This window comes from Pan paniscus, chromosome 19 (genome assembly GCF_029289425.2).
Source record: "Pan paniscus chromosome 19, NHGRI_mPanPan1-v2.0_pri, whole genome shotgun sequence".
Taxonomy (NCBI): domain Eukaryota; kingdom Metazoa; phylum Chordata; class Mammalia; order Primates; family Hominidae; genus Pan; species Pan paniscus.
Genome location: NC_073268.2, coordinates 22276580 through 22302673, shown reverse-complemented (window position 1 = coordinate 22302673; position 26094 = coordinate 22276580). Strand labels below are relative to the sequence as shown.

At 52.9% G+C, this 26094-nt stretch overlaps 2 protein-coding genes across 9 annotated transcripts in view; one reads left to right on the top strand and one right to left on the bottom strand.

Moving 5' to 3' along the window:
- Nucleotides 1–365: 365 nt before the first annotated feature.
- CNTNAP1 (contactin associated protein 1) lies at nt 366–16515 on the top strand. 2 transcript variants are annotated; one of them, XM_003813902.5, is made up of 24 exons: nt 366–501; nt 1427–1528; nt 1642–1835; nt 2597–2744; nt 2823–3026; nt 3560–3744; nt 4527–4670; nt 5344–5605; nt 6086–6235; nt 6500–6671; nt 7145–7251; nt 7712–7831; nt 8368–8571; nt 8766–8922; nt 9013–9140; nt 9435–9620; nt 10128–10349; nt 10927–11166; nt 12062–12415; nt 12566–12693; nt 13821–13914; nt 14103–14348; nt 14470–14517; nt 15147–16515. In XM_003813902.5, the coding sequence occupies exons 1-24, from the start codon at nt 435–437 to the stop codon at nt 15437–15439; spliced, it is 4155 nt and encodes a 1384-aa protein (XP_003813950.1). In that variant the 5' UTR covers nt 366–434; the 3' UTR covers nt 15440–16515. The 2 variants fall into 2 exon arrangements, with proteins under 2 accessions (XP_003813950.1, XP_008964747.1); XM_008966499.5 differs by lacking the exon at nt 366–501 and adding an exon at nt 1151–1293.
- A 281-nt stretch (nt 16516–16796) lies between these two features.
- The window catches only part of EZH1 (enhancer of zeste 1 polycomb repressive complex 2 subunit), a 45167-nt gene continuing 35869 nt past the window's right edge, over nt 16797–26094 (bottom strand). For 6 of the 7 annotated variants that reach the window (XM_034941810.3, XM_034941812.3, XM_034941811.3 and 3 more), the window contains 8 exons: nt 25384–25424; nt 24466–24591; nt 22527–22705; nt 21608–21703; nt 21122–21203; nt 20260–20340; nt 19402–19486; nt 16797–19119 (listed from right to left, as the gene is read on the bottom strand). In XM_034941810.3, the coding sequence (XP_034797701.1) occupies nt 19059–19119; nt 19402–19486; nt 20260–20340; nt 21122–21203; nt 21608–21703; nt 22527–22705; nt 24466–24591; nt 25384–25424 (751 nt within the window). In that variant the 3' untranslated portion in view covers nt 16797–19058. Of the gene's footprint in view, nt 19120–19401; nt 19564–20259; nt 20341–21121; nt 21204–21607; nt 21704–22526; nt 22706–24465; nt 24592–25383; nt 25425–26094 lie in introns of all 7 variants that reach the window. The other variant, XR_004667158.3, reaches the window with a different exon arrangement.

Genomic DNA, 26094 nt, shown 5'->3' with positions numbered 1-26094 from the left:
CTAGGTTCCCTGTCCTCACTCCTGTGGCCCTAGTCCCGGGCAGCCTCGGGTTACTTGGGGTTTTCCCGGTGGCTAGAGGCTCTCTACCCCCGCCCTTTCGCAGCAGGGCTGAGGCACGCGCTTGCGCGGGGTCCGGGAAACCGGCGCGTGCCAGGAGACAGAGGCTGGGGAAGGGGGGGGGGTGAGAGGAGAGAGGGTGGAAAGGAGAGGATAGAGAGAGAAGAGCGGAGGACCAGGAACCAGAGAGAGAGAGAGAAAAGAGAGAGGAGAGACAGAGCGCCTGGGGGCGAAAGGAGAGAGGGAGGGAAGGGTGGGTAAGGAGGAGAGAGCGGTCTGCTGCAAACCCCAGGAGGAGAGCTTGGAGCCCAAGCCAGAACTCCAGCCCTAGCCGAAGCCGTTCACAGGGAGGCGGCTGCCGGGACCGTCAGCCCTGCATGATGCATCTCCGGCTCTTCTGCATCCTGCTCGCCGCGGTCTCAGGAGCCGAGGGCTGGGGCTACTGTGAGTGTTGGGCTTGGAGGCAGGTGGGGTTGGGCCCAGGAGTCCAGAGCCTGCAGGGCGGCCCCGAACCGCATTGCGGCTGGGTGGTCGCGGGTCCTTCCCGGCCGGCGCGCGCCCGCTGGCTCTCATCTTTTCCTGCCTCTCCCCCGCGCTCCGCATTGCAGCTCTGAGGCTGCCGCGCGCGCCCGGGGCTGGGGCTGGGCTCTGGGGCGAGGATGAAGTCAGCGGGCAGGGATTTGGGGATGGGATCCAAGCAGGAGCTGGTGCCTGGGTTTGAGGCTAGGGCTGGGGGATAAGTGTATACTGGTGACCGATACTAGGATTAAGGTTTTGCCAGGGCTTAAGCCTGGACTTTGGAGCTGGCCAAGGGGTGGGGTTTGTGGCTAGGGCTGGGGTTTGTGGCTGGGGCTGGGTTTTGTGGCAGGGATCCAAGCAGGAGCTGGTGCCCCTGACTGATGCTAAGGCTGGACATGGAGCTGGTGATGGTGCTAGCACTGGCTGAGGTTGGGTGCAAGGCCTGTATTTGGGGATGGTGCAGGTTTTGGGGGCCGAGTTGGATTGAGGCTAGGGTTGGAGCTGGATTGGTGTCTTGGGTTGACTTAGGTTGTGGAAGATGCTGAGGTTTAGGATTGAGTTTGGGAAAGTACTAAACCAGGGCAGATATTGGGCTAGCTAGGGAGGGTCTGGCCTTGGGCCTATAGGTGTAGCCTAGGGGTTTGCCTAGAAGGAGAAGGCAGCCTCCTCTGAGCATGCAGCTGTTGCTGCAGCCAGGATTGAATAGATGGCTTTAAGGTAGGGCTGGGTGTGCCTCTGGGGGCGGGGGTTGGGGGCACGGAAGGGGAAGCTTCGGTCGCTAAGTGGGCCGGCCTTTGGAAGGGTCTGGGAGGGGCCAGCGCTGACTAACATGTCGGTTTCCCTACCCTAGACGGCTGCGACGAGGAGCTGGTGGGTCCCCTGTATGCACGCTCCCTGGGCGCCTCCTCCTACTACAGTCTCCTTACTGCGCCGCGATTCGCCAGGCTGCACGGTGAGCTCCGCGGAACATCAGCTGCCAACTGGCAGCGCACCGCGGAAGGGTGGGGGCCTCCGGAGGACTTCGGGGAGAGGGATAGCCGGTTAAAGCTCCTGTCCCTTCTATAGGCATAAGCGGGTGGTCACCACGGATTGGGGATCCGAATCCCTGGCTCCAGATAGACTTAATGAAGAAGCACCGGATCCGGGCCGTGGCCACACAGGGCTCCTTTAATTCTTGGGACTGGGTCACACGTTACATGCTACTCTACGGCGACCGAGTGGACAGCTGGACACCGTTCTACCAGCGAGGGCACAACTCGGTACTATGGGCGCCAAGGCGGTAACACTTGGGGAGCTTCCTCTGCTCCAGGCTCTGGGCCGGGCACCAGCCTCTGGGAAAATGGAGGGGGTGGTGGTGAGGGCTCGGACAAGGAGCAGTGACTCCACTCCAGGGACTCTGTCCAGAGAGACTGTCAGCTTAGGACGTGCGCGAAACACTCGGTTCACAGGGTTTAACACACTTTAGGGTAAAACCTGGGAGAGCTTCCTAAGGAGGTGACATTTGATTTCAGGTCTGAGGAAATAATAGGATTGTGGGAGAGGGCACTTTATGGAAACTGTGCAGGCAAAGCCGCCAAGCAGGGAAGACCAAGGAGTGTTTACTTTCCAGAAGTCGAGATTGGCTGGGTGTGAAAGTTGTGGGCTGGGAGGCTATGGAGAAAGAAGCAGAGGGGGGCCGGGCGCAGTGGCTCACGCCTGTAATCCCAGCACTTTGGGAGGCCGAGGCAGGTGGATCACGAGGTCAGGAGTTCATGACCAGCCTGGCCAACATGGTGAAACCCCGTCTCTATGAAAAATACAAAAAAATCAGCCGGGCGTAGTGGCGGGCGCCTGTAATCCCAGCTAGTTGGGAGGCTGAGGAAGAGAATTGTTTGAACCCGGGAGGCAGAGGTTGCGGTGAGCCGAGATCGTACCACTGCACTCCAGCCTGGGCGACAGAGCGAGACTCTGTCTCAAAAAATAAAATAAAAAAAAGAAGCAGAGGGCGGGACGTGGTTACTACTCTCCCCCAACCCCGCAGACCTTCTTTGGTAACGTGAACGAGTCGGCGGTGGTGCGCCATGACCTGCACTTCCACTTCACTGCGCGCTACATCCGCATCGTGCCCCTGGCCTGGAACCCACGCGGCAAGATCGGCCTGAGGCTCGGCCTCTATGGCTGCCCATACAGTAAGTGTGCAGAGAACGCGGAGGGGGCCTGGGAGACAGCCTCCCCAGTTCCCGGCCCACCTACGGTCCTTTGCGCAGAGGCCGACATACTCTATTTCGACGGCGACGATGCCATCTCCTACCGCTTCCCGCGAGGGGTCAGCCGAAGCCTGTGGGACGTGTTCGCCTTCAGCTTCAAGACCGAGGAGAAGGACGGGCTTCTGCTGCACGCCGAGGGCGCCCAGGGCGACTACGTGACGCTCGAGCTGGAGGGGGCACACCTGCTGCTGCACATGAGCCTGGGTGAGCTCGGCGACCATGTGCGATGCGGAGCCAACCCCTGAAGCTCTCTCACCGCCCTCCTCGTGGCACCTCCTCCGCGCATCCGCGCTCAGCCCGGTCTTCCACTTCTCTAAGGCCTGGACCAAACTGCCCCTTTCTTGTAGCATTTGGTGCTAGCAAAACACTGGAGTTGAGTGAGAACTGGATTCCAGTCTCAGCTCTACCACTACACAGAGATGTGACCTCGGATGGGGCACTTCCGAGCCTCAGTTCCCTCCTTGTAAACACACACACACAGACGCACACACATTGTATCTCATTAGCTTTTCATAACACCCGCACATGAAATAGAAGCAGCTCATGTGTTCCCAGTTTTACAGACAGGAAGCCAGGCTAAATGGCTTACCCTGTCACACACTCGCCAATGGCTGTTGATCTATTCGCCCACTCTCCCTGATTGCTCTGGGCTTTGTTACACGCTGCTGCTCTGCCTAGGAGCTTGGACTCCATGGAGTTCTGGCTTGAGGTTTCACTCTGTCCTGCCCCACCCTCAGGCAGCAGCCCTATCCAGCCAAGACCAGGTCACACCACCGTGAGCGCAGGTGGAGTCCTCAATGACCAGCACTGGCACTATGTGCGGGTGGACCGATTTGGCCGCGATGTAAATTTCACCCTGGACGGCTATGTGCAGCGCTTTATTCTCAATGGAGACTTCGAGAGGCTGAACCTGGACACCGAGGTGAGAGACTAGGGAGGTGCTATTTCGTGGTAGGGTAGATGCTGGATGAGTGAGTGCAGGTCGGTCTCTCCCTTTCTCTTTTCCTCTGTCTCTCAGAGGACAGACCTGGCATTCAGGCTGTGGGTGGTGGCTCATGCCTGTAATCCCAGCACTTTGGGAGGCTGAGGTGGGAGGATTGCTTGAGGCCAGGTGTTCAAGACTCACCTGGGCAACATAGTGACATCCTACCTCTATTTAAAAAAATTTTTTTTTCAAAGACCTCGCATTCCAATTCCTGAATATCCTAGCAGCCCTTGGCAAACTTGCCACTCACCAGAAAAAGGCCTGTTTTTTTTTGGGTTTTTTTTGTTTTTTTTTTTTTGTTTTTTTTTTTGTGGGTGTTGTTGCTGTTAGCATGCAGACTCCCAGGCACTATTTCAGAACTAATGAGATGGGGTTTGGAAATTCAGATTTTGGGGACTAGGCAAGGTAGGAAAATTGTTCCCTTGGATCCTCCCACAACTTTGTGGAGTTGTTAAAGACCCTGACCCCATCTGCAGATAAGAATCCCAGGCAGGCTAATTGACTTGCCCAAGGGCGTGCAGCCGATTTGTGTTGGAGTCAGAGCTTGAACTCAAGCCTTGAAAGGCCTAGCGAGCTTTAGTACCGACACTGGGGAAATGTGTGTTTTAAGTCTTTTACAAAACCCCACCTGGCATTTGGGAAAGCATACGGCGGGGACGCGCGAGAAAGGCAGGCGCCCTCCTGTGCCCAAGAGGCCTCATTCCCCACGCCTCCCGCAGATGTTCATCGGAGGTCTGGTGGGCGCCGCGCGGAAGAACCTGGCTTATCGGCATAACTTCCGCGGCTGCATAGAAAACGTAATCTTCAACCGCGTCAACATCGCAGACCTGGCCGTGCGGCGCCATTCCCGGATCACCTTCGAGGCCAGTGGGCAGGGGGGTCTGGGAGGACAGGATATCAAAGCGTCGTGGAAAGCAAAGAGGTGGAGCGGGAAGAGATATTGAACATCAGATAAAAGCCGAGAATCCCTCTGTCCCCAGCCACATGCTCAAGTTGGGAGGGGAGCGGGTCTCACTTGAGGTGCATGAGCCACGCAGGCCCCTAGTTAAGAAGCAGTGGTCGGGTCCAATCACCTTCTTAGTTCATAGATGAAGAAAGTAAGGCGCAGACACAGGGAGTGGCTTGTCCAGGGGTCGTGCAGCTGCACGGTGGCTGAGTAGGGACTTGAACCGATGGCTTCTCTGATATGCCCCCCTCAACTCTCTCCGACTCTGGAGCTCTGTTGGGAAGCTGGCAGGAGCCAGGTCTGTGGTCCAAAATTGCCTCTCGATACTGGAAGGAGAGAAGCGGTCGAATCGCAGACGGTGGAGATCAGCGAGAGCAAGCGAGCAGAGTTCCGAGGGCCGACTGGGTTGGGGCCCCCTCCACAGATGGACGAGCTTGGAGGGGAAGAGGTCACGTCATGGTTGGAGATCTCACCCCCGCCAACACCGAAGGAGGGCGGTGACCAGGGTCTTAGACCGGTGTGAAAACTGAATTCCCAGCTGAGGCAGAGGCGGCTCACGGGTGTTGATGCGTCTTCACTTTTGCCCCTAGGGTAAGGTGGCTTTTCGTTGCCTGGACCCGGTACCGCACCCTATCAACTTCGGAGGCCCTCACAACTTCGTTCAAGTGCCCGGTTTCCCACGCCGTGGCCGCCTGGCAGTCTCATTTCGCTTCCGCACCTGGGACCTCACCGGGCTTCTCCTTTTCTCCCGTCTGGGGGACGGGCTGGGCCACGTGGAGCTGACGCTCAGCGAAGGGCAGGTCAACGTGTCCATCGCGCAGAGCGGCCGAAAGAAGCTTCAGTTCGCTGCTGGTGAGGGCGTTTCGGGGGAGGCACAAGAAGAGAAGAGAAGTGTAGAGGATCCCGGGAAAGTTGTAGGCCTGGACTGAGGCCTTTACATTCTGGAGAGGGGAGAGGAGTGAAGGGGGCAGGGCAGGAGGCCCCAGGGTACTGGGAAAAGGTGGGAGTGGCTGGAGGCAGTGAGGAGGCGAATCTGAGGGACTAAGTATTCTTGGAGAAGGGGGAAGCCTGGGAGTCCTGGTATTCTCCAGTTCCAGAAGGCCCCTGGAGATTTGGTTACTCGTTTATAACTGTGCAGACTCTGTGGCAGTTGCTGGGTCATGGATAATGAAGAGACATTCAGAGAGGTCTCCACTGGGTGTGAGAAGTGTAATCACGGGGGCACACAGGCTGCTACTGGAACACAGTGGGGCTGCTGCTTCCCCACTCAGAACATTCTTCTACCCTAGTTGCTGCTTCCCTCCACCCACACCATCATCCATTCTTGTCCAGGGTACCGACTGAATGACGGCTTTTGGCACGAGGTGAATTTTGTGGCACAGGAAAACCATGCAGTTATCAGCATTGATGATGTGGAAGGGGCAGAGGTCAGGGTCTCATACCCGTTGCTGATCCGGACAGGGACCTCATATTTCTTTGGGGGTAAGTGGGGGCCAACCTGACCAGACCTCTGTTTCTGGGTGGGAAGGCTCCATCTAAGTCCACCCAGATGGGGCCACATGGAGAATTTTGGAGGGATCAAGCCCTCTTCCCCTCTGGGGCCTCAGGGAGTGGAAGGTCATTGCCATCTACACTTTGGTTGTAGTCCCCTTTCTTCCTTTATGTCTGGCTCCCCCTCGGCATGTCCCTGGGGGAGGGTCTTTGGGGTCTCCCCTGGGGAGGATCTCACAGGGGTGGTTGCTCCAGGTTGTCCCAAGCCAGCCAGTCGATGGGACTGCCACTCCAACCAGACGGCATTCCATGGCTGCATGGAGCTGCTCAAGGTGGATGGTCAACTGGTCAACCTGACTCTGGTGGAGGGCCGGCGGCTTGGATTCTATGCTGAGGTCCTCTTTGATACATGTGGCATCACTGATAGGTACCCAGAAGCCCCTAACAAGAGATGACCCCTCCAAAGCCCTCTTCCCTGGTCTCCCAGTAGGAATGGCCTCTCTCAATAATCTCCCTTCTCCTTGTCTCTGCTCCTTAGTCCCCTGCTTGGGGATGATTCTTCTTTGATCTCTTACCTCCTATTTCTTCCCTTAAGGTGATACATGCTCAGGATGGAAATGACACATTTGCTTTTGGTCCTAGAGGGGTTTTTTGTGCTAGGGGGATGATTGGGGTAGAATAAGGCATGTTTTGATGTTTTCGGGAAGGGGGAATAGTAGTACTTGAGCCCTGAGGACTGCCTAGTGCCCCTGCATCTGCGCTTATACCCGGCTGGCTAGGCGGGGTGTGTCTCACCGGGTTCTGGGGCTTCAAGGAGCTGGGAGTGAAGCTTGCAGGGATCAGACCCTACTCTCCAGCTCCCAGTAAGGCTCCTTCCCTTGGTCCTGACCCCTTCCCTAGGTGCAGCCCTAACATGTGTGAGCATGATGGACGCTGCTACCAGTCTTGGGATGACTTCATTTGCTACTGCGAACTGACGGGCTACAAGGGAGAGACCTGCCACACACGTAAGCCAGATGTGGTATGGGGGGAGTCAGGGACAAGGGAGGTCAATAGAAGGTTGCTAGGGATCATCAGGCTGCTAGAGATGGCGAGGATGGCCCTTCCAGCCCTCTCGCTTTTTGTTTTTGGTTTTTTTGAGACAGAGTCTTGCTCTGTTGCCCAGGCTGGAGTGCAGTGGTGCCATCTGGGCTCGCTGCAACCTTTGCCTCCTGGGTTCAAGCGATTCTCCTGCCTCAGCCTCCTAAGTAGCTGGGACTACAGGTGCGCACCACCATGCCTAGCTAATTTTTATATTTTTATTAGAGATGGGGTTTCACCATGTTGGCCAGGCTGGTCTCGAACTCCTGACCTCGGGTGATGCACCACCTCAGCCTCCCAAAGTGCTGGGATTACAGGCCCGAGCCGCCGCACCTGGCCAGCCCTCTAACTCTCTAACTGCCTTTGTCTCAACCTATTATCTGCCAGCTTTGTATAAGGAATCCTGTGAGGCTTATCGGCTCAGTGGGAAAACTTCTGGAAACTTCACCATTGATCCTGATGGCAGTGGCCCCCTGAAGCCATTTGTAGTGTACTGTGATATCCGAGGTAAGTGTCTCTGATGGGTGGTGAGGGGGTGAGGGGAGAACCAGGAAGGATAGAGTGGTGGGTGGGGGCCAGTTAGACTAAACAAGTGAGGGTAAAGGAGGACAGAGGGGAAGGGCATACTGAGGAATTTGTAACCTAGCCTTAAAAGTAAATCCCAAGCCAGGAGTGGTGGCTCACACCTGTAATCCCAGCACTTTGGGAAGCTACTCGGGAGGCTGAGGCAGGAGAATCACTTGAACCTGGGAGGTGGAGGTTGCAGTGAGCTGAGATAGCGCCATTGGACTCCAGCCTGGGCAACAGAGCGAGACTTCATCTCAAAAAAAAAAAAAAAAAAAAAAAAGTATATCCCAGCTTCCTTACCCATTCCAGCTATCTTATTTCCAGCCTATAATGCAGAGTGCCCAGGGCAGAGGTGGAATGGAGCTGCTGGCCACGTTCAGTGGCTCTGAGTTGCAGCAGCGGTGGTGGAGGTGGGCAGGGAGATGGGTAGTGAATGCCCAACTCCAGCCAAAGCTCTGTCCCCTCTTGTCTGCCAGAGAACCGAGCGTGGACAGTTGTGCGGCATGACAGGCTGTGGACAACTCGAGTGACAGGTTCCAGCATGGAGCGGCCATTCCTGGGGGCTATCCAGTACTGGAATGCATCCTGGGAGGAAGTCAGTGCCCTTGCCAATGCTTCCCAGCATTGTGAACAGTGGATCGAGTTCTCCTGCTACAATTCCCGGCTGCTCAACACTGCAGGTTAGGGCTGGGGTCAGGGAGGTGGCGGAACTGGAGGAGACACCAATGGGGGCCTGGGAGAAGGAAGCCAGAGAGCCAGCTGGGGCCTTGGGTTGGAAGATTCAAGGAGGGGTCTGAACTTGCTGGAAGGGCGAGAGGAGCCCAGAGGCTAATGGAGGGACAGGGCCTGGAAGCTGCCTGCACCTCTTCCCCAGGAGGCTACCCCTACAGCTTTTGGATTGGCCGAAATGAGGAGCAGCACTTCTACTGGGGAGGCTCCCAGCCTGGGATCCAGCGCTGTGCCTGTGGTCTGGACCGGAGCTGTGTGGACCCTGCCTTGTACTGCAACTGTGACGCTGACCAGCCCCAGTGGTGAGGGGGCAAAGGGACAGGGTTTTTAGGACTCCGGGAGTGGGAGGAGCTGAGTGGCTGGGGCTGAGCCATGACATCCTGCCCCCACAGGAGAACTGACAAGGGACTGCTGACCTTTGTGGACCATCTGCCTGTCACTCAGGTAGTGATAGGGGATACGAACCGCTCCACTTCTGAGGCCCAGTTCTTCCTGAGGCCTCTGCGCTGCTATGGCGATCGTGAGTGGCAGTCCCCTTTTGTGTGCCCTCCCAGAGCTGACTCTCCAGTTTCCAAAATCTAGGCCGCATGTCACTGGTGGTCTCTAGCTGGGGTGCCCGACCCCCAGCTCCTGCTGTGATGCGATCTCATTACCCCTCTGCACCTGGCTCCTCTTTCATTCCACTCCTTAGTCTCCCCTCCGTCACCTCAAACCCTCCCCCTTTGCCCGACCTTCCCTGCCCCCAACCCCAGGTTCTCTTCCTCCTCCACCCTCCAATCTCCCTGACAAGACCTTCCTCCATCTGCTTTTCTAGGAAATTCCTGGAACACCATTTCCTTCCACACCGGGGCTGCACTACGCTTCCCCCCAATCCGTGCCAACCACAGCCTGGATGTCTCCTTCTACTTCAGGACCTCTGCTCCCTCGGGGGTCTTCCTAGAGAATATGGGGGGCCCTTACTGCCAGTGGCGCCGACCTTATGTGCGGGTGGAACTCAACAGTGAGCAGGCAGACTGTGGGAGGGCCTCGGGATAGATGAAAGTGCTGTCTGGGGAGACAGGGGTAGGCTGGGGTTGGAGCCAAGGGCAGATGCCCTTTTGACAGGCAGCATGGGAAGGGTTGAGATACCCTATGTTCTAGCCCTCACTCGGTCTTGATGGCTGGCTGGGTGACCCTAGGCATTCACTTGGCCTCTCTTGGCCTTAAGCCCCTTCCTTGTGCCATAAGGAAGCTGGACCTTCGAGTCCCTCTCACCGCTGATTAGCCATGCTTCTAGCCTGGGAAGTGAGGCTGGGAAGCTGGCTTCAGGGATCTGTGATGTGGGGAGAGACAAAGGGTATGAGGTTTTTAAGCAGTTGGTAAGTTTCAATGCAAGCTACAGACAAATTGGAGGGATATTCAAGAAGCTCCAAAGAGGTGAGGGAAAGAGGTTGTATTGGGCAAGGATCCATGAAGGGTCTTGTAGGTCTGAGTCCTTTTCTCCCCCACCCTGCATCACACTGTCCAGCATCCCGGGATGTGGTCTTCGCCTTTGATGTGGGGAATGGGGATGAGAACCTCACAGTACACTCAGACGACTTTGAGTTCAATGATGACGAGTGGCACCTGGTCCGGGCTGAAATCAACGTGAAGCAGGCCCGGCTCCGAGTGGATCACCGGCCCTGGGTTCTGCGGCCTATGCCACTGCAGACCTACATCTGGATGGAGTATGACCAGCCCCTCTATGTGGGTAAGCAGCAACCCAGAGGCAAGTCTGAAGCCTCCTTTACCTCCCCATCCTCCAAGGCCGCTCGCCTTGTTTCCAGGAGCCTCCTGTCTTAGGTGCCAGTCCCCTCTGCTTCAGAGCAAGCCAGTGTCTCACTTGTCCCTCCAGGCCTTTGTATCCTATTCTATTCTTCCAGCCCTCTTGGCTCCCTTTCCAACTACAATACTTCATCCTGTCTCTGGCTCTGCCTCCATTTCTTTTCTTTTTTTTTTTTTTTTTGAGACGGAGTCTCGCTTTGTCACCCAGGCTGGAGTGCAGTGGCACGATCTCGGCCCACTGCAAGCTCCGCCTCCTGGGTTCAAGCAGTTCTCCTGCCTCAGCCTCCCGAGTAGCTGGGACTACAGGCGCCCGCCACCGTGCCCAGCTAATTTTTTTTGTATTTTTTAGTAGAGACGGGGTTTCATCATGTTAGCCAGGATGGTCTCGATCTCCTGAGCTCGTGATTCGCCCGCCTCGGCCTCCCAAAGTGCTGGGATTACAGGCGTGAGCCACCGCGCCTGGCCCTGCCTCCATTTCTTGACCTGTTGCCTACCCTTCCCAGGATCTGCAGAGCTTAAGAGACGCCCCTTTGTGGGTTGCTTGAGGGCCATGCGTCTGAACGGAGTGACTCTGAACCTGGAGGGCCGTGCCAATGCCTCTGAGGGTACCTCACCCAACTGCACAGGCCACTGTGCCCACCCTCGGCTCCCCTGTTTCCATGGAGGCCGCTGCGTGGAGCGCTATAGCTACTACACGTGTGACTGTGACCTCACGGCTTTTGATGGGCCATACTGCAACCACGGTAAGTGCTGCTGGTTATGGGGCAACAGGGAGCCATAGGGTGTAATGGGATGTAGGGAGGGCAGGGAAGGAAATAGCATGTAAAGCCCACATCATGGAAAATTAGAGTTGTCCCTGGATTCCTGAGCTCTGAGTTTGGGGAGTTAGGCAGTTGAAGATCATGGGTGACTCCAAAGGCATGGACAAGGAAGGGATGGTACAGATAGCTGGTGCAAAAATATCTCAAAATCACCAAGTATGCTTTGGGAGCCCAAGGTGGGAGGATTGCTTGAGGCTAGGAGTTCGAGACCAGCCTGGGCAACATGGCAAGACCCTGTCTCTACAAAAAAAATTCTTTTTTTTTTTATGAGATGGAATCTCGCTCTGTCACCCAGGCTAGAGTACAGTGGCACGATCTCGGCTCACTGCAACCTCCGTCTGGTTCAAGCGATTCTTTTGCCTCAGCCTCCCGAGTAGCTGGGACTACAGATGTGCACCACCATGCCTGGCTAATTTTTGTATTTTTAGTAGAGATGGGGTTTCACCCCATTGGCCAGGCTGGTCTCGAACTCTTGACCTTGTGATCTGCCTGCCTCAGCCTCCCAAAGTGCTGGGATTACAGGTGTGAGCCACTGTGCCTGGCCTTACTGCGTGTCTTTAAGCAAGTCACTACTCATCTCTGAGCCTGTTTCCCCATTTGCAAAATGCAGGGGTTGGATCAGATGATCTCAAGTTTCCCATGGCTGTAAGATTCTGTTCTGTGACAGAGGGGCTCAAGGGGACCTAAAAGTAAATGGAGGGTTGTGAGGGTGGCAGAAACTGAAGTAAGTCTCAGGATGTGTGTATGGATGACATAAAACCTCTGAATTGGGGAGTGAGCAGTGTGGGGGCCCTAACCTCCCTGCTTCTACCTGCAGATATTGGTGGTTTCTTTGAGCCGGGCACCTGGATGCGCTATAACCTACAGTCAGCGCTGCGCTCTGCAGCCAGGGAGTTCTCCCACATGCTGAGCCGGCCGGTGCCAGGCTATGAGCCTGGCTACATCCCGGGCTATGATACTCCGGGCTATGTGCCTGGCTACCATGGCCCCGGGTACCGCCTGCCCGACTACCCCCGGCCTGGTCGGCCTGTGCCCGGTTACCGTGGGCCTGTCTACAACGTTACGGGAGAGGAGGTCTCCTTCAGCTTCAGCACCAGCTCCGCCCCTGCTGTCCTGCTCTACGTCAGTTCCTTTGTTCGTGACTACATGGCTGTGCTCATCAAGGATGATGGTAAGCTCTCCCGGGCTCTCTCACCCCACTCCAGCTTCACCCCGGTGCCCCTAATTCTCCTATTGATTCACAAATACAAGGACCCACGTGCTGTTAGAAGATAGGAGTCATGGGGCCTGAGACCCCAAATTTCTTCTCCCCACCCCACAGGGACCCTTCAGCTGCGATATCAGCTGGGCACCAGTCCCTACGTGTACCAGCTAACCACTCGACCAGTGACCGATGGCCAGCCCCATAGCATCAATATCACCCGTGTTTACCGGAACCTCTTCATCCAGGTATGCATAGAGGGAGGTGAGCCAGTTCAGATCATAACCTCATGGTCTCCATTGTGGCATCCAGGAAAACATCAAATACTTAATATTTGTAGATCACATTTGAATGTATAGAGGATTTTCACGTGTGTCACCTCATGTAACCCTCACAATAGCTCCAAGGGGACAATAGGCATTTTTTTTTTTTTTTTTGAGATGGAATTTTGCTCTTGTTGCCCAGGCTGGAGTGCAATGGTGTGATCTCAGCTCACTGCAACCTCTGCCTCCCGGGTTCAAGCAATTCCTCTGCCTCAGCCTCCTGAGCAGCTGAGATTACAGGCATGCGCCACAACGCCCAGCTAATTTTGTATTTTTAGTAGAGACAGGAGTTCTCCATGTTGGTCAGGCTGGTATCGAACACCCGACCTCAGATGATCCGCCTGCCTCAGCCTCCCAAAGTGCTGGGATTATAAGCGTGAGCCACCGCGCCCAGCCAGACAATAGGCATTCTTATTTAAGTGTTTTACAAATCAGTAAAGAGCCTCAGAAACTAAAGCGGTTTCAGCTACTCAGGAGGGTGAGGCAGGAAAATTGCTTGAACCTGGGAGGTGGAGGTTGCAGTGAGCTGAGATCGTGCCACTGCACTCCAGGCCTAGGCGACAGAGTGAGACTCCATCTCAAAAAAATAAAGTAAAGTGGTTTACCCAAAGTCAAACCGCTGATAAGCTGCAAAGATGGGGCTTAAAACCAGGGTTTTAAAAAATATATAGGCCAGGTGCAGCGGCTCACACCTGTAATCCCAACACTTTGGGAGGCTGAAGTGGGAGGACTGCTTGAGGCCAGGAGTTTGAGACCAACCTGAGCAACATAGCAAGACCTCATCTTCACAAAGAAAAATATTTAATAAATAAAATAAAATAATAAAAATAAAAATATATATACCAAATCCTACATCTAGGCCCAGGGGTTGCCCACTTCAGATTGAGCTAGGACTCACCCAGCTGGCACCGCCAGTTTGGACAGAATGAGAGATCTCCAGTATCTGCCCCCAAGTATATTCCCAGGGTCCACACAGTTCCAGTCCGGCCCACAGGCATCTGCTTCTGGTCCCCGCTCCCTCATCGCCCTCCCCCTCCCCCTCCCCACCTCAGGTGGACTACTTCCCACTGACAGAGCAGAAGTTCTCGCTGTTGGTGGACAGCCAGTTGGACTCACCCAAGGCCTTGTATCTAGGGCGTGTGATGGGTAAGCTGCGGGTGCGGACGCGTTTTAGGCAAGGAGCTGTGGCATATGTTCCTGGATCCTCAAGGAAAGTGAAGGCCCTGGGAATGGCTGTGAGGGCAGTGGGAAGGATGAGTGGGAAACCTGTGGACAGTGAGAGTGGCAGGGCCTTTGGGTCCAAGTCCCTTTTTCTGGGCCTGCCTCTCTCTCAGAGACAGGAGTCATTGACCCGGAGATCCAGCGCTACAACACCCCAGGTTTCTCGGGCTGCCTGTCTGGTGTTCGATTCAACAATGTGGCTCCCCTCAAGACCCACTTCCGAACCCCTCGACCCATGACTGCTGAGCTAGCTGAGGCCCTTCGAGTTCAGGGAGAACTGTCCGAATCTAATTGCGGAGCTATGCCGCGTCTTGTTTCAGAGGTGCCACCTGAGCTTGATCCCTGGTATCTGCCCCCAGGTACATTCCCAGGACACAGAGGACAGAAGGGAGGGATGACAGGGAAGGGAGGGATGACAGGGAAGGGAATGATTCTTAACATGGAGGAGGCATCTCCTAACTGGTGCTTTCTCCTCTCCAGACTTCCCCTACTACCATGATGAAGGATGGGTTGCCATACTTTTAGGCTGTGAGTAGCACTGATCACTAAGCTGACCTCCCAAGACTACCCTCTGACTGTCAGCATCCTTTCCCTGCCCCTGATCCCCAAGGCTGCAGGATGGCAAAGGCACTAGATGCACGATGGCACAAAGGATGATGAGACAGGCTATGCTGAAGGTGCCATATAACTGGGCAGAGATTTTTAGATGTTTGAGGATGAGACAGGCTATGCTGAAGGTGACATATAACTGGGCAGAGATTTTTAGATGTTTGAGGATGCTACAGATTTTTAAATAAAATATTAAAATGGGACTATAGCTAAGGGATGGGAAAATGGGGATACAGTAACACCTTGAGAGATAAGAAATTGGGGTAACTACCAGGGATGTGGAAAGAGAATATTAGAAACAGAAGGTGGCAGGGGGTAAGCCAGGAATTCAAACCTGCCAGACACTTGAGATGAGTTTAGTGTGGTCGAACAGCTGAGGGTCATACATTATGCTTTTGGCCAAAAGTAAATGTGTGTGTGTGTGTGTGTGTGTGTGTGTAGGTGAAATCCCAAAGTGTGTGTATGTATACAGGTGAAATCTCAAAGTGTGTGTGTGTGTATACAGGTGAGATCCCGAAGATCTGAATTGTCCCTTTTCTTCCTTTCAGTTTTGGTGGCCTTTCTGCTGCTGGGGCTGGTGGGAATGTTGGTGCTCTTCTATCTGCAAAATCATCGCTACAAGGGCTCCTACCATACCAATGAGCCCAAGGCTGCCCACGAGTACCATCCTGGCAGCAAACCTCCCCTACCCACTTCAGGCCCTGCCCAGGTCCCCACCCCTACAGCAGCTCCCAACCAAGCTCCAGCCTCAGCCCCAGCCCCAGCCCCAACTCCAGCCCCAGCCCCTGGCCCCCGGGATCAGAACCTACCCCAGATCCTGGAGGAGTCCAGGTCTGAATGAGTCAGAAGGGCTTCTGGGACCAATTCCAGCTCCTGACATTCCCCCAGTCCTGCCTCTCCCCCATCCTATCAGGGACATTTGGCTCCTCTTAGCTGGCTCTGCTCATCCAGAGGATATTCCCCCATCCCCCCCGTCAAGTTTGGTGGGCAGAGCTACAGATGGGACCCAAGGGAGTGGCTGAGCCTCACTGCCTAAACCAATGCCCTGCTCATCCCTGTTTCCCCAGGCTCCTGGCTGTTTATCTGCCCCAAAGGAGAAGCCTCATGGGGTTGACATAGGTCCTTCCTGCCATCTCTGTTCCAGCTGCTGTCAGGGATTAACAACAGAGTGTAGGGGAGATTAACTGCCTCCCTTCCAATAGACACTATCAGCAGGGACAGATGTGTGGGAGTGCAGGGCTGCAGAGGGTATGGGGGGAGGAGGCTGCTAAACCCTATCCCCCAGCCTCCCCCCTGCCCTGAAGATCTTCCATTTGCTTCCACTCAGCTGGAGGCTCAAGAGGGCTTGATGGCTGTCCCCTGCCCCCCTCCTTTTGTTTTGTACACAGAGACCAAGAGGCCTCAGTTTAGCACCTTAGTACCTCCGCTGCTTCACTTGCTTTAGCCAAAGCCATAAAAAACCTGCAACGTAGAGAAAATAATGCAGATACCCTGACTAGCCAGCCCTCTACTCCTCCAACCTTTCCCAAGATATGCAATGGCCTTTGTGCCTGCCCAAAGGCTTCACCCCCTCCAGTGCATGAGGAACCCTCTTTCCTCCGCTCAGAGATGCTGCTTCATTTACCCAGGAGGTCATATTCTTTATATATATTTTTTGTTGCAAAGTGTCTCTCTAGAGAAACTCTATATATTATTCAAATTTTTAAATTATTTGTTTATATATAAAAGAAAAGCTCAATTGGCTGTGCTGTCCTGTGCTGTGCCCACAGTCTGTAGTTTGCCTTTCCTGTGTTGGAAGTGTCGTGAGTCCTGCTGGTCACCCACCAGCCTGGTCCGGCCCCCACTCTGAAGCAGGGTTGAGCCTGCTGTGCTCTCAGACACGGAGCCATTCCAATAAAGCAGAGTGGCAGAGCCCCAGTCTGTGTGTGGTAGCTGGCGTCGTGGTTAGGGGATAAGTGGGATGATTTTAAGGGAACTAATCTGAGGGCTCAGGAATTTCTAGAAGGAGCTCTCAGAATCCTTGCATCACCTTCCAGGGACTTGACTGACTGGCTCTTGCCAGACCCCCCATCTCCCCCTTTCCCAGATCTCAGTGGGTAAGTGGGGATCAGAATGCTGATGCTTCGGCCCAACCTGCTCCTGGACCCCATCCCTGGATCCTTCCAGCCCCAAAGCACACAGTACACAACTTGCCAAAATGGATTCTAACACTTTATTCAGATAAGAGGTCACAAGCCACAGGACTTTAAAGTGCATGAAATTTATTGGCAATGAAGCCGCATGTATACCAGGCTCCCCTAGTCCCCACCACCTTGCCCCATCCATCATGACGTGGTGGGGAGGGGTTGAGACTCATCTTTAAAAGTGGGGGACAGCAGGGACAAAGGATGGGAAACTGGAGGAACAGGAGTATTCATGAACTGAAGCTGGGACAGGAGACTGACCACAGTGATTCTGCTCACTGAAGGAAGGGTGGGGTCAGTCTAGTCTCTCAAAGGCTGGTGAAAAGTTTTTTTTCACCTATTCCTCACAGCGAGCCCCTGGCATTTCAAATAGACCTAACTCCTCCTCTTCATCTTTCTCTGGTTTTCTCCTCTATGAGTAATTTGGAGCCCACAGTCCAGCTTGAGGGTATCCCTGATATGCACAATGAATACAAACCACGGCGGATGCAGATTTCAGGATCATGCTGGGGCCTGGCCCATTTGGGTGGGAGGAGCTTTCTGTCAGGAGTTGCTGGGTGCGGGGTGCGTGTGTGCCCTCCAGTGTGGTGAGTGAGAGCATGTGAGTGTGTGTGCATGTCCCATACCAAACCGTAAGAGGCAGCTGGGTCAGGAGGAACCCCACTTCTTCCTTCATGGGACAACAAGTGGAGTGGGAAGAAGGGGGGCTCTGAGTCCCAGAAAGAGGGGAGAAGCCTTCTCCCTACTGTAACACTCCCAGGCCAATCTATACCCGCCCACACCCTTTCTACTCAACATACTGCTCCTTGTTCCCAGCCAGCCTGGCACACCCACCATGGACACAGGGCAGCTCTTGTTGGCCCCATTCACATGAAATTCTTCTGTGTGAAACTCACTCCTCTGCCTCTCCCAGGAGATGAGACAGGACTGGAGGAGAATCTCCCACCCTCTCTTCTTCCCCCTCCCTGAGGAGTGGGATTTAGGCAGGGACCCTAGAGACCTTAGGCCAAACTCTACCCCAATCTATAGACCTTTTAAAAGAAATGGTTAAAGTGCTTTGCTCTGCATGAATGCCAGAGAGGGTGGCACCACAGCCTGGGACAGGTGGTCTACCTGCTTCTTCTCCCACTTCAGATACCCTCTGCCAGTGTGCCCTGCACACGGGGTGCCAGCCTAAACGCGTGCAATTTAGCCCCTCACCAACCTTGGAACATATTCTAACTCACCCTTTCCAAACAGCAGGCACTACAGACAGGAAAGCAGATTACACCAATCTTTCTCCTCTCGAGTCCAAGCCTGTGCCCGCCTACCCTGAAGCGATAAGCAACACTGGCCATTGGGCCTTGCCTCTATGGGGAATGGAAGGCCTGAAAACACCCACAAATCCAGCGAGCCAGGGTGCTCACACCTGCCAGGCACACCCCTAATGCTTCTTCAATAGCAGCATAATGCTTGCCTGCAGCTGCTAAGCCAGAACTTTGGAGGAGCTGGAGCACTGGCGTCTGTTCCCAGGAATCTGAAAACACTTCTCCATCTATCTCCAGAGTACACAGAGAAGGCTTTCTCAAAGCCTCCTGGGCCCAAGCTTAGCAGTTTAACTACTATCATCTGGCTGGTTCTCCCTCTCTGGCCAAGGAAGGATGGCGTAGCTTTCCTTCCCCCAGCCTTGAATGCCTATACTTAGAACCCACACTCTTTCAGTTTGAGCCCTGCCACGAGGGAGGAGGTAGTAAGGTGACCTGTCTACCTCTGAGTTCAGTCTGTGCTGCCTGCCAGGCTCGCCTCTAACCCAGACCACTTGTAGGCTCCAGGGAGCACACTTCACTTAGCCTGTCCTCTCCAGGTCTTAGGACCACAGAGGTTTGCCTGCACCCCAATAACATAAGGACTCTTGATGTGGAAAGCTACAATTACAGGCTAGCGCTTGTTGGGAACTGCCTAAGTTGATTCCTGAGGCCACAGCCTGGGGAGCCGACACGAAATCACGCATAAGTCATCCACCCCAGCCTGTGCTCGCTTCCTCTGAGGCCAGAGAAACAGTCTCCCATTTCTGTAACTCTCTGTCCTGGGAGACCAAGCCCTAGCTGCCTCTGTCTCCCCTCTCATTGAGACAGTTTTGTGCCCTCTGGACATGGCAGAGGCCTCACTACAGAGGGAGTGGGTTGGGGGGTTTCTCAGTGTGGGAGACACAGTGCAGGAGACTCGAGCAGCAGTGGTGTGAGCACGAAAGCCAAGACAGTGCCGCTACCATAAGTGCTGCCGTGGGGCCTGGGAGGGCTAAAGGACGTCGGTCTCCCTCTCGATCCCCACGTACTTGAGAGCATCAGCTTGGCTGTACCTGTCCCAGAGCAGGGAGGAGGAACCAGGTTACTCTCATGACTTTTGTGATTGAAAAGGCGGAGTCCCCTCCTGTTTCACTTCCCCTCCCACTCCTTAACGGCTGTTTACAATGGTCCCACTTCTGAGGCAAGGCACCAGATATCAGAACAAGGGACACAGCCTTGTTCACTGGGAGACTCTCTCCTCCATCCCCATTACCCTCCCTGAGCCCCCAAATCTATTCCAACAGCCACTCTTTCCAATTTGGGCCACATCCCAAGGACCATTACTGGCACCTCACCTGTAATCAAAGAAGAGCTCTTCGCCAGCTTGAATTGCCCTCTTGGCAAAGATCCCAATCCGATGGTCTCCATTCACCATGACCACTGCAAGCAGGATAAACCCGAGGCTAGGTTCCTACCCAACTCCAAGTCAATAACCAGTAGGCTTCTGGGTTGATTTTCTCCAAATTCCCAGTGAAAACATGAATCAAATGGAATTAGAAAGTAGTCAATATGATAGTTGCCTCTATGCTTTTAGATCTGTTATTATGGCAGAAAAATTATCTTTATTATTATTATTAGTGGGGTTTTTTGTTTTGTTTTGTTTTTTGAGACAGAGTCTTGCTCTGTTGCCCAGGCTGGAGTGCAGTGGCATGATCTTGGCTCATTGCAACCTCTGCCTCCAGGGTTCAAGCGATTCTTGTGCCTCAGCCACCTGAGTAGCTGGGACTACAGGTGCACACCGCCATGCCCCCCAGCTGATTTTTGTATTTTTAGTAGAGATGGGGTTTCACCATGTTTGCTAGGCTGGTCTTGAACTCCTGGCCTCAAGTGATCCACCTGCCTCAGCCTCCCAAAGTGCTGGGATTACAGGCGTAAGCCACCACACCCAGCCTATTATTTTTTTGTGAGATGGGTCTCACTATGTTGCTCAGGCTGGTTAAATCATGTTTGTGGGAAAGTGTTTATAATGTATTCGCTGAAAAAAGCAGATTACAAAACTAAGATTGAGAGGGGCCTAAAATGATACCAGATATTAATCATGATTATCTTTGGACAAAAAATAGCTGAGCTAAGGAAAAGGTTCAACAATGAATGGAAATCACAGTAAAGAGGCATCCATCCCCCACCCCACCTCCCAGGTTACTGGGACTCACCTTTGGCATAACAGTTGGGATTCACTGAATGATTTGCAAATCGAATTTTGTTTCCTTTCCGAGTAGCATCCACTACAAAATCTGTATAAAGTAAATCAAGGAAAACCATAAGCACAGCAGGCAACTCCACAGCTTCTCAGCTTGAATTTAAAATCAGTTAAATGGTAACAGAAACACTTTAGTCTGATGGGAATGTTGAAGCCCAGTGTGCTAACAGGAGCAGAGGAAAGCATGCAGCCTCAGAATTCAGCCTTGTGTGGGAGCACTCCCTTTGGGTCCCTCTTTGAATTATGGATCTTCTCATCTACTGGGCAGGGAGATTTCTCAGGTAAAGACGCTCAGCACTCCTATTACAAACAGAACCCAGAAATGGAGGTTCTTCCAAAGCAAGGGCACTGTGGCCTGTGGGATCCCCAAGTGTGATCCTGCCCCCTTGCTCTATGCATCTGCTGGAAGATTCGGAGCTGATCTAAACTTGGACTACAGCAAGGGCAATCTGGTAGAAAGATCACCTTGGGGCCGAGTGCGGTGGCTCACTCCTGTAATCCTAGCACTTTGGGAGGCCGAGGCGGGTGGATCACTTGAGGCCAGGAGTTCGATAACAGCCTGGCCAACATGGTGAAACCCAGTCTCTACTAAAAATATAAAAATATTAGCCGGGCATGGTGGCAGGTGCTTGTAGTCCCAGCTACTCGGGAGGCTGAGGCAGGAGAATCACTTGAACCTGGGAGGCAGAGGGTAGAGGCTGCAGTGAGCCAAGATCGCACCATTGCACCCCAGCCTGGGCAACACAGCAAGACTCCGTCTCAAAAAAAGAAAAAAAAAAAAGACCACCTTGGGATGAGACAAAGTGACTTCATACCATTATTGAGGTTGAAGAGGAAGCTGGACATGTATTTGTCATAGACCTTTCCGCGTCGATCAGCCTCATCCTGAGAGATGAGCTAGAGAGATAGACAAATAACAAATAGGAGTATCAGGCTGCCTGCTCAGGGCATGGTACCCTGCCCCCAGAAAGGGCTGGGTGGTATCTCACATGGGTGCTTACTGAGCATCATGATGAGAATCACAAGAGAGCAAGCTCAAGTTATGCTGTTCCAATTCCCACCCAGGCCAACCAGTTTTAAGGCTGAAAAGAGCCCCCCTCATCTCTTGTGTCTGGAGTTGCCAAAGAGTTGAACAGTGGTTTCAGTACTGCAAACGGTTCTGTGGGATCTCCCCAAGAGGCCACGTGAGAACACAGCTGAGTTATTTAGAGATTAATTCAAAGAAGCCTGGCCCACAGAAAATCAGAGTTTCTCATCAGTCTCCCCCGAGTAAGAATGTGGGCCAAAACTATAGTACTCACCTCACCACAGTATTCAGAAATGAATTCGTTCTTCTGCACAGACTCCTTTATGAAGGTGCCCCATCCGGCGACATCAGAGGGGGCCAGCAGCAGGTGCTGGGGAAGAGGGGGCCAAGTCTCAGACTACAGGGTGTGCATGAGTAGGGGGTGTGTGCTGGATGTGCACATGTGTGGTGGGGGTGCGGTGGAAAGAACCAGCAACTGTTAAGAGGATCTGAAAGCAGAAAAAGGTCTAACCCATTCTTTTCTGCTTGGGGGAGAAAAGAAAATGGGAGGTGGTGACGAACGGAAATAGGATATCTCTTCCTTTATCCATGGAGCCCTCCTGGGCCTTAGTCTATAGGAATTCACTGCGATGTGTGAGGTAAACATAGACATCACCAAAGGTGCATACACCTCGCAGCTCCTTTTTGTCTGGCCAGTTCAAGGAACCACTTTTCTTTCTCTTTTTGGAGATGGAATCTCACTCTGTCCCAGGCTGGAATGCAGTGGTGCGATCTCAGCTTGCTGCAACCTCCACCTCCCAGGTTCAAGCGATTCTCCTACCTCAGCCTTCTGAGTAGCTGGGATTACAGGCATGCACCACCATGCCTGGCTAATTTTTATATTTTTAGTAGAGACAGGGTTTCACCATGTTGCCCAGGCTGGTCTCGAACTCTTGACCTCATGATCCGCTGGCCTCGGCCTCCCAAATTGCTGGGATTACAGGCGTGAGCCACCACACCTGGCCAGGAACCATTTTTCTAAGCCCTACTGGGACTGAAGCCTTTATTAATTCAGTAAATATGTGTCCTTTAGGATTTATCAAGCACTTTCACATATAAAGCCTCAAAAGAACCAGTGGAAAGAGAATGCTTGGGACTGTTCCTTCCTTCCCCCTCCATTTTATCTGGTGTGGGGTCCTGAGGAAAGGCCTCACCTTCTTAAGGCCACGCTGGATGCTGCAGTTTTTACAGGAAACCACCTTGCAGTCCCAGTGCTCTGAGGCCCCACAGGTGAGACACAGGTCAGGGTCACATTCTCGCACTGCCAGATAGCAAGGACATTGCTTGGTATTGCACTGGGTCTTACAGCGACAGCCAGGGAAACGATTCTGACCTGGGAAGGGAAGACAAGTAAGTCTTAGAAGGGAAATAAGCTAATACTGGGGCTTGTGGTTGACTCAAGGGACAGCAAAGAAGTAAATTTTTTGTGTTCAAGGATGTTTGGCAAAATAAGAGGAAGCTCCCTTCCCAATAATCAAATACACAAGTTTTGTCCATAGAAAACTGAGTGCTTCCCAACATTCATGCCTTCGAGTCAAAAAAGCGGGTGTGGTCAAGCATGGTGGCTCATGCCTGTAATCCCAGCACTTTGGGAGGCCAAGGCAGGAGAATCACCTGAGCCCAGGAGTTCAAAACCAGGCTGGGCAACATAGGGAGATCCTGTCTCCACAAAAAAATTAAAAAAAAAAATAGCCATGTTGGTGACACCTGCCTGTAGTCCCAGGCTTGATGGATGTGGGGGGATGAATGGCTTGAGCCAGGGAGGTTGAGGCTGCAGTGAGCCATAATTGTGCCACTTCTCTCCAGCCTGAGCAACAGAGCTGAGATCCTGTCTCAAAAAAATTTAAAAAATGAAAAAAAAAGCAGGTATACTAATAAGAAGTGTCCCCTAGAGATTCCCCAACAATCCTCTCCCTCCCACTGAGGTGGAGAGTACCCCAGAGAATATGAAATCAGTGCGTTTCACTGGTAAATTGTCACCATCAAAACAAGTATCATTTTGAGAACAGAATGCATCCGTTCTATGCCATCCTTCTCCACCCACTGCCCAACCCAGCGCAACCACTTCTCTGCTGCGGCTAAGATCACTATCTGCTATGGGTTAGGAGGTATTTCCTCCAGCAAAACCGCCTGGGCACCAAGTTCTGCAAGCTGTGGGGACTGCCATCAAACTGCTCAGCTTTGAGTTGGGAAGGGCATGGTGGGATAAGAAGTAAAAGATAAGTACCCGGATGTCTCTGCTGACATCCAGGCCCCTGTCTTCTACCTGATATTAAAACTCCAGCTATGAAATGAAAATAGACATACACAGAATCACAAACAAAAAATATCTGAATAAAAAAATTTTTAAAACAGTATTCAGAAAAGGGAAACTGGGGCTGTAACTTAAAAAAAAAAAAAGAGTCCCACATTTCTTTTCTTTTTGAGACAGTCTTGCTCTGTTGCCCAGGCTGGAGTGCAGTGGCACAATCTTGGCTCACTGCAGCCTCTGCCCCCTGGGTTCAAGCAATTCTTGTGCCTCAGCCTCCCAAGTAGCTGGGACTACAAGCATGCACCACCATGTCTGGCTAATTTTTGTATTCTTAGTAGAGACGGGGTTCACCATGTTGGCCAGGCTGGTCTTGAGTCCTGACCTTAAGTGATCTGCCCAACTTGGCCTTCCAAGTGCTGGGATTATAGGCATGAGCCACCACACCTGGCCTAATTTTTTTATTTTTAGTAGAGATGAGGTTTCGCCAAGTTAGCCACGCTGGTCTTGAACTCCTGACCTCAAGTGATCCGCCCAAAGTGCTGGGATTACAGGTGTGAGTGACTGCGCCTGCTGCCCCCCACATTTCTTAATTCTCCCCTAGAAGACAAAGTTGGGAAAGTATCTGATTTCTGTGTAATTGCTTTTAGAATCATGAACCTAAACGTTTTCCAGAAACGACTCTCCCAGATCTCATGCACTTATTTCATTTGTAGAATCCCTAAAACACAGCAAAGGGGATATCAGAAGGCCATAAGCAGTAAAGGGCACAGGAATGGGGCAAGCCTAGGGCACACTGGAGCCAACTGTTTTGGTAGACTATACAGAAAACGTAGCACACTTACAGTCTGGGTTGCACTGGCAGAACTTCTCACAGAAATTCTGAGTCATGATGCAGGGGCAGGTGCTGTCACAGGGGCGGTCTGGGTGGTCGCAGGGTTGGTAGTTGTACACTTGTGTGGAAGAGTTATCTAGGAAAGAAAACAGAGGAGGATGCTGCTGTGACCATACTCTCCAGCTGTCTTCCCTCCCAAGTGTCCAGCTGCCCTGATTCAGAGGAGGCTGGTCCTAACAATGTCCTTGGACACACATTTAGCACCTGAAGTGAGAAGACAGGGATGACCGTTGTTCATAAGCTGCAGTGGGGTGATCTGCTTTGTGGGGAGGGTGTGGAGATGGTCTGGGACAACAGGGAAGCTATTCTAAACATTAAATGAGGTCTGGAACCTAGCAAATGGCACACTAGAAAAGTCACATACTGGCCAGGCACAGTGGCTCACGCCTGTAATCCCAGCACTTTGCGAGGCCAAGGCAGGTGGATCATTTGAGGTCAGGAGTTCGAGACCAGCCTGGCCAACATGGTGAAACCCCGTCTCTACTAAAAATACAAAAATTAGCCAGGCATGGTGGTACATGCCTGTAATCCCAGCTACTCGGGAAGCTGAGGCAGGAGAATTGCTTGAACCCGGGAGGCGGAGGTTGCAGTGAGCCAAGATTGTGCCACTGCACTCCAGCCTGGGTGACAGAGCGAGGCTCCATCTCAAAAAAAAGAAAAATCACAGACCACAAGGCCCTTAATGTTACCTCCTAAGAGGTCTTCTCAGTTGCAGCGAGAGGCTCAGCTGTTCTCAGTTGCTGCAGAGAATTCTGCAATCTGCGGAAGTGGCACTGGGTCAACAAGTGCAGCTGGAGGTGGGGTAGGGTGATGACCACAGAGTGAGGCCTCCAGCTGAACTGCTGAAGAATGCCCTGGTAGAACTTACCTTTCTTCAGCTGAATCTTCCTGCAGTGTGCAGCCCACAATCTGAAAAAGACAGGAAGGACAGGTCTCAGTCACGGCCCTAGGGAGCTCTGCAAATGCAGGTAAATGACAACGTGACTTGCTCTGAGGGACTGTGTTTGATGACTGGGGAGTATCTTCCCAAACCCCTCAACAGGACGACTTTGGTACACAGAAGCTAGAGTCCATCCTAAATCCAGCTGGCCTGTGCTACAAGATTTAAACTTAAACACAACCCCTCCCAAACAAGCAAATAACATAAAAGAACACAACAGAAATAAAAGAAAGCCCAAGCCTATTGGTCTATTATAAAGCTATTGTTTCTCTCCAAATCTCTCCCTTTGTCTTTGTGGAGGTGGAGATATGGGGGAGTTTCAAGATGGGGAGGTGGGAAGGCCTTTCAGGAATCTTCTCTGAAAGAACTGAAAGGGAGGAGCCACAGGGATTTCCTTCTGTATTTAGAAGTGGTGTCAGCTCCTTCCTCTGATAGGTGATAGTCACTAGGGAACAGAGCCAGGGTGCAGAATTTTTTTTAAAACTTCCAACCTAAGTAAAGGCTATCATGTAACTCAGAAAAACAACACAAACCAAACAAATAAATAAACTCTGATCAGAGTTGAGAAATGGGTAAGGTGGTAACGAAACCAACAAGGAGAAATGGCTTCAGGGTGGAGCCATGAGGCCAGCTCATGTC

Excerpts from the sequence above, each read along its gene's own strand:
- CNTNAP1 (XM_003813902.5), top strand. The coding sequence starts at position 435 with ATGATGCATCTCCGGCTCTTCTGCATCCTGCTCGCCGCGGTCTCAGGA. Across the intron at positions 7,252-7,711 it reads GGGAGAGACCTGCCACACAC|CTTTGTATAAGGAATCCTGT; the intron begins GTAAGCCAGATG and ends ATTATCTGCCAG. Across the intron at positions 8,923-9,012 it reads GACGCTGACCAGCCCCAGTG|GAGAACTGACAAGGGACTGC; the intron begins GTGAGGGGGCAA and ends CTGCCCCCACAG.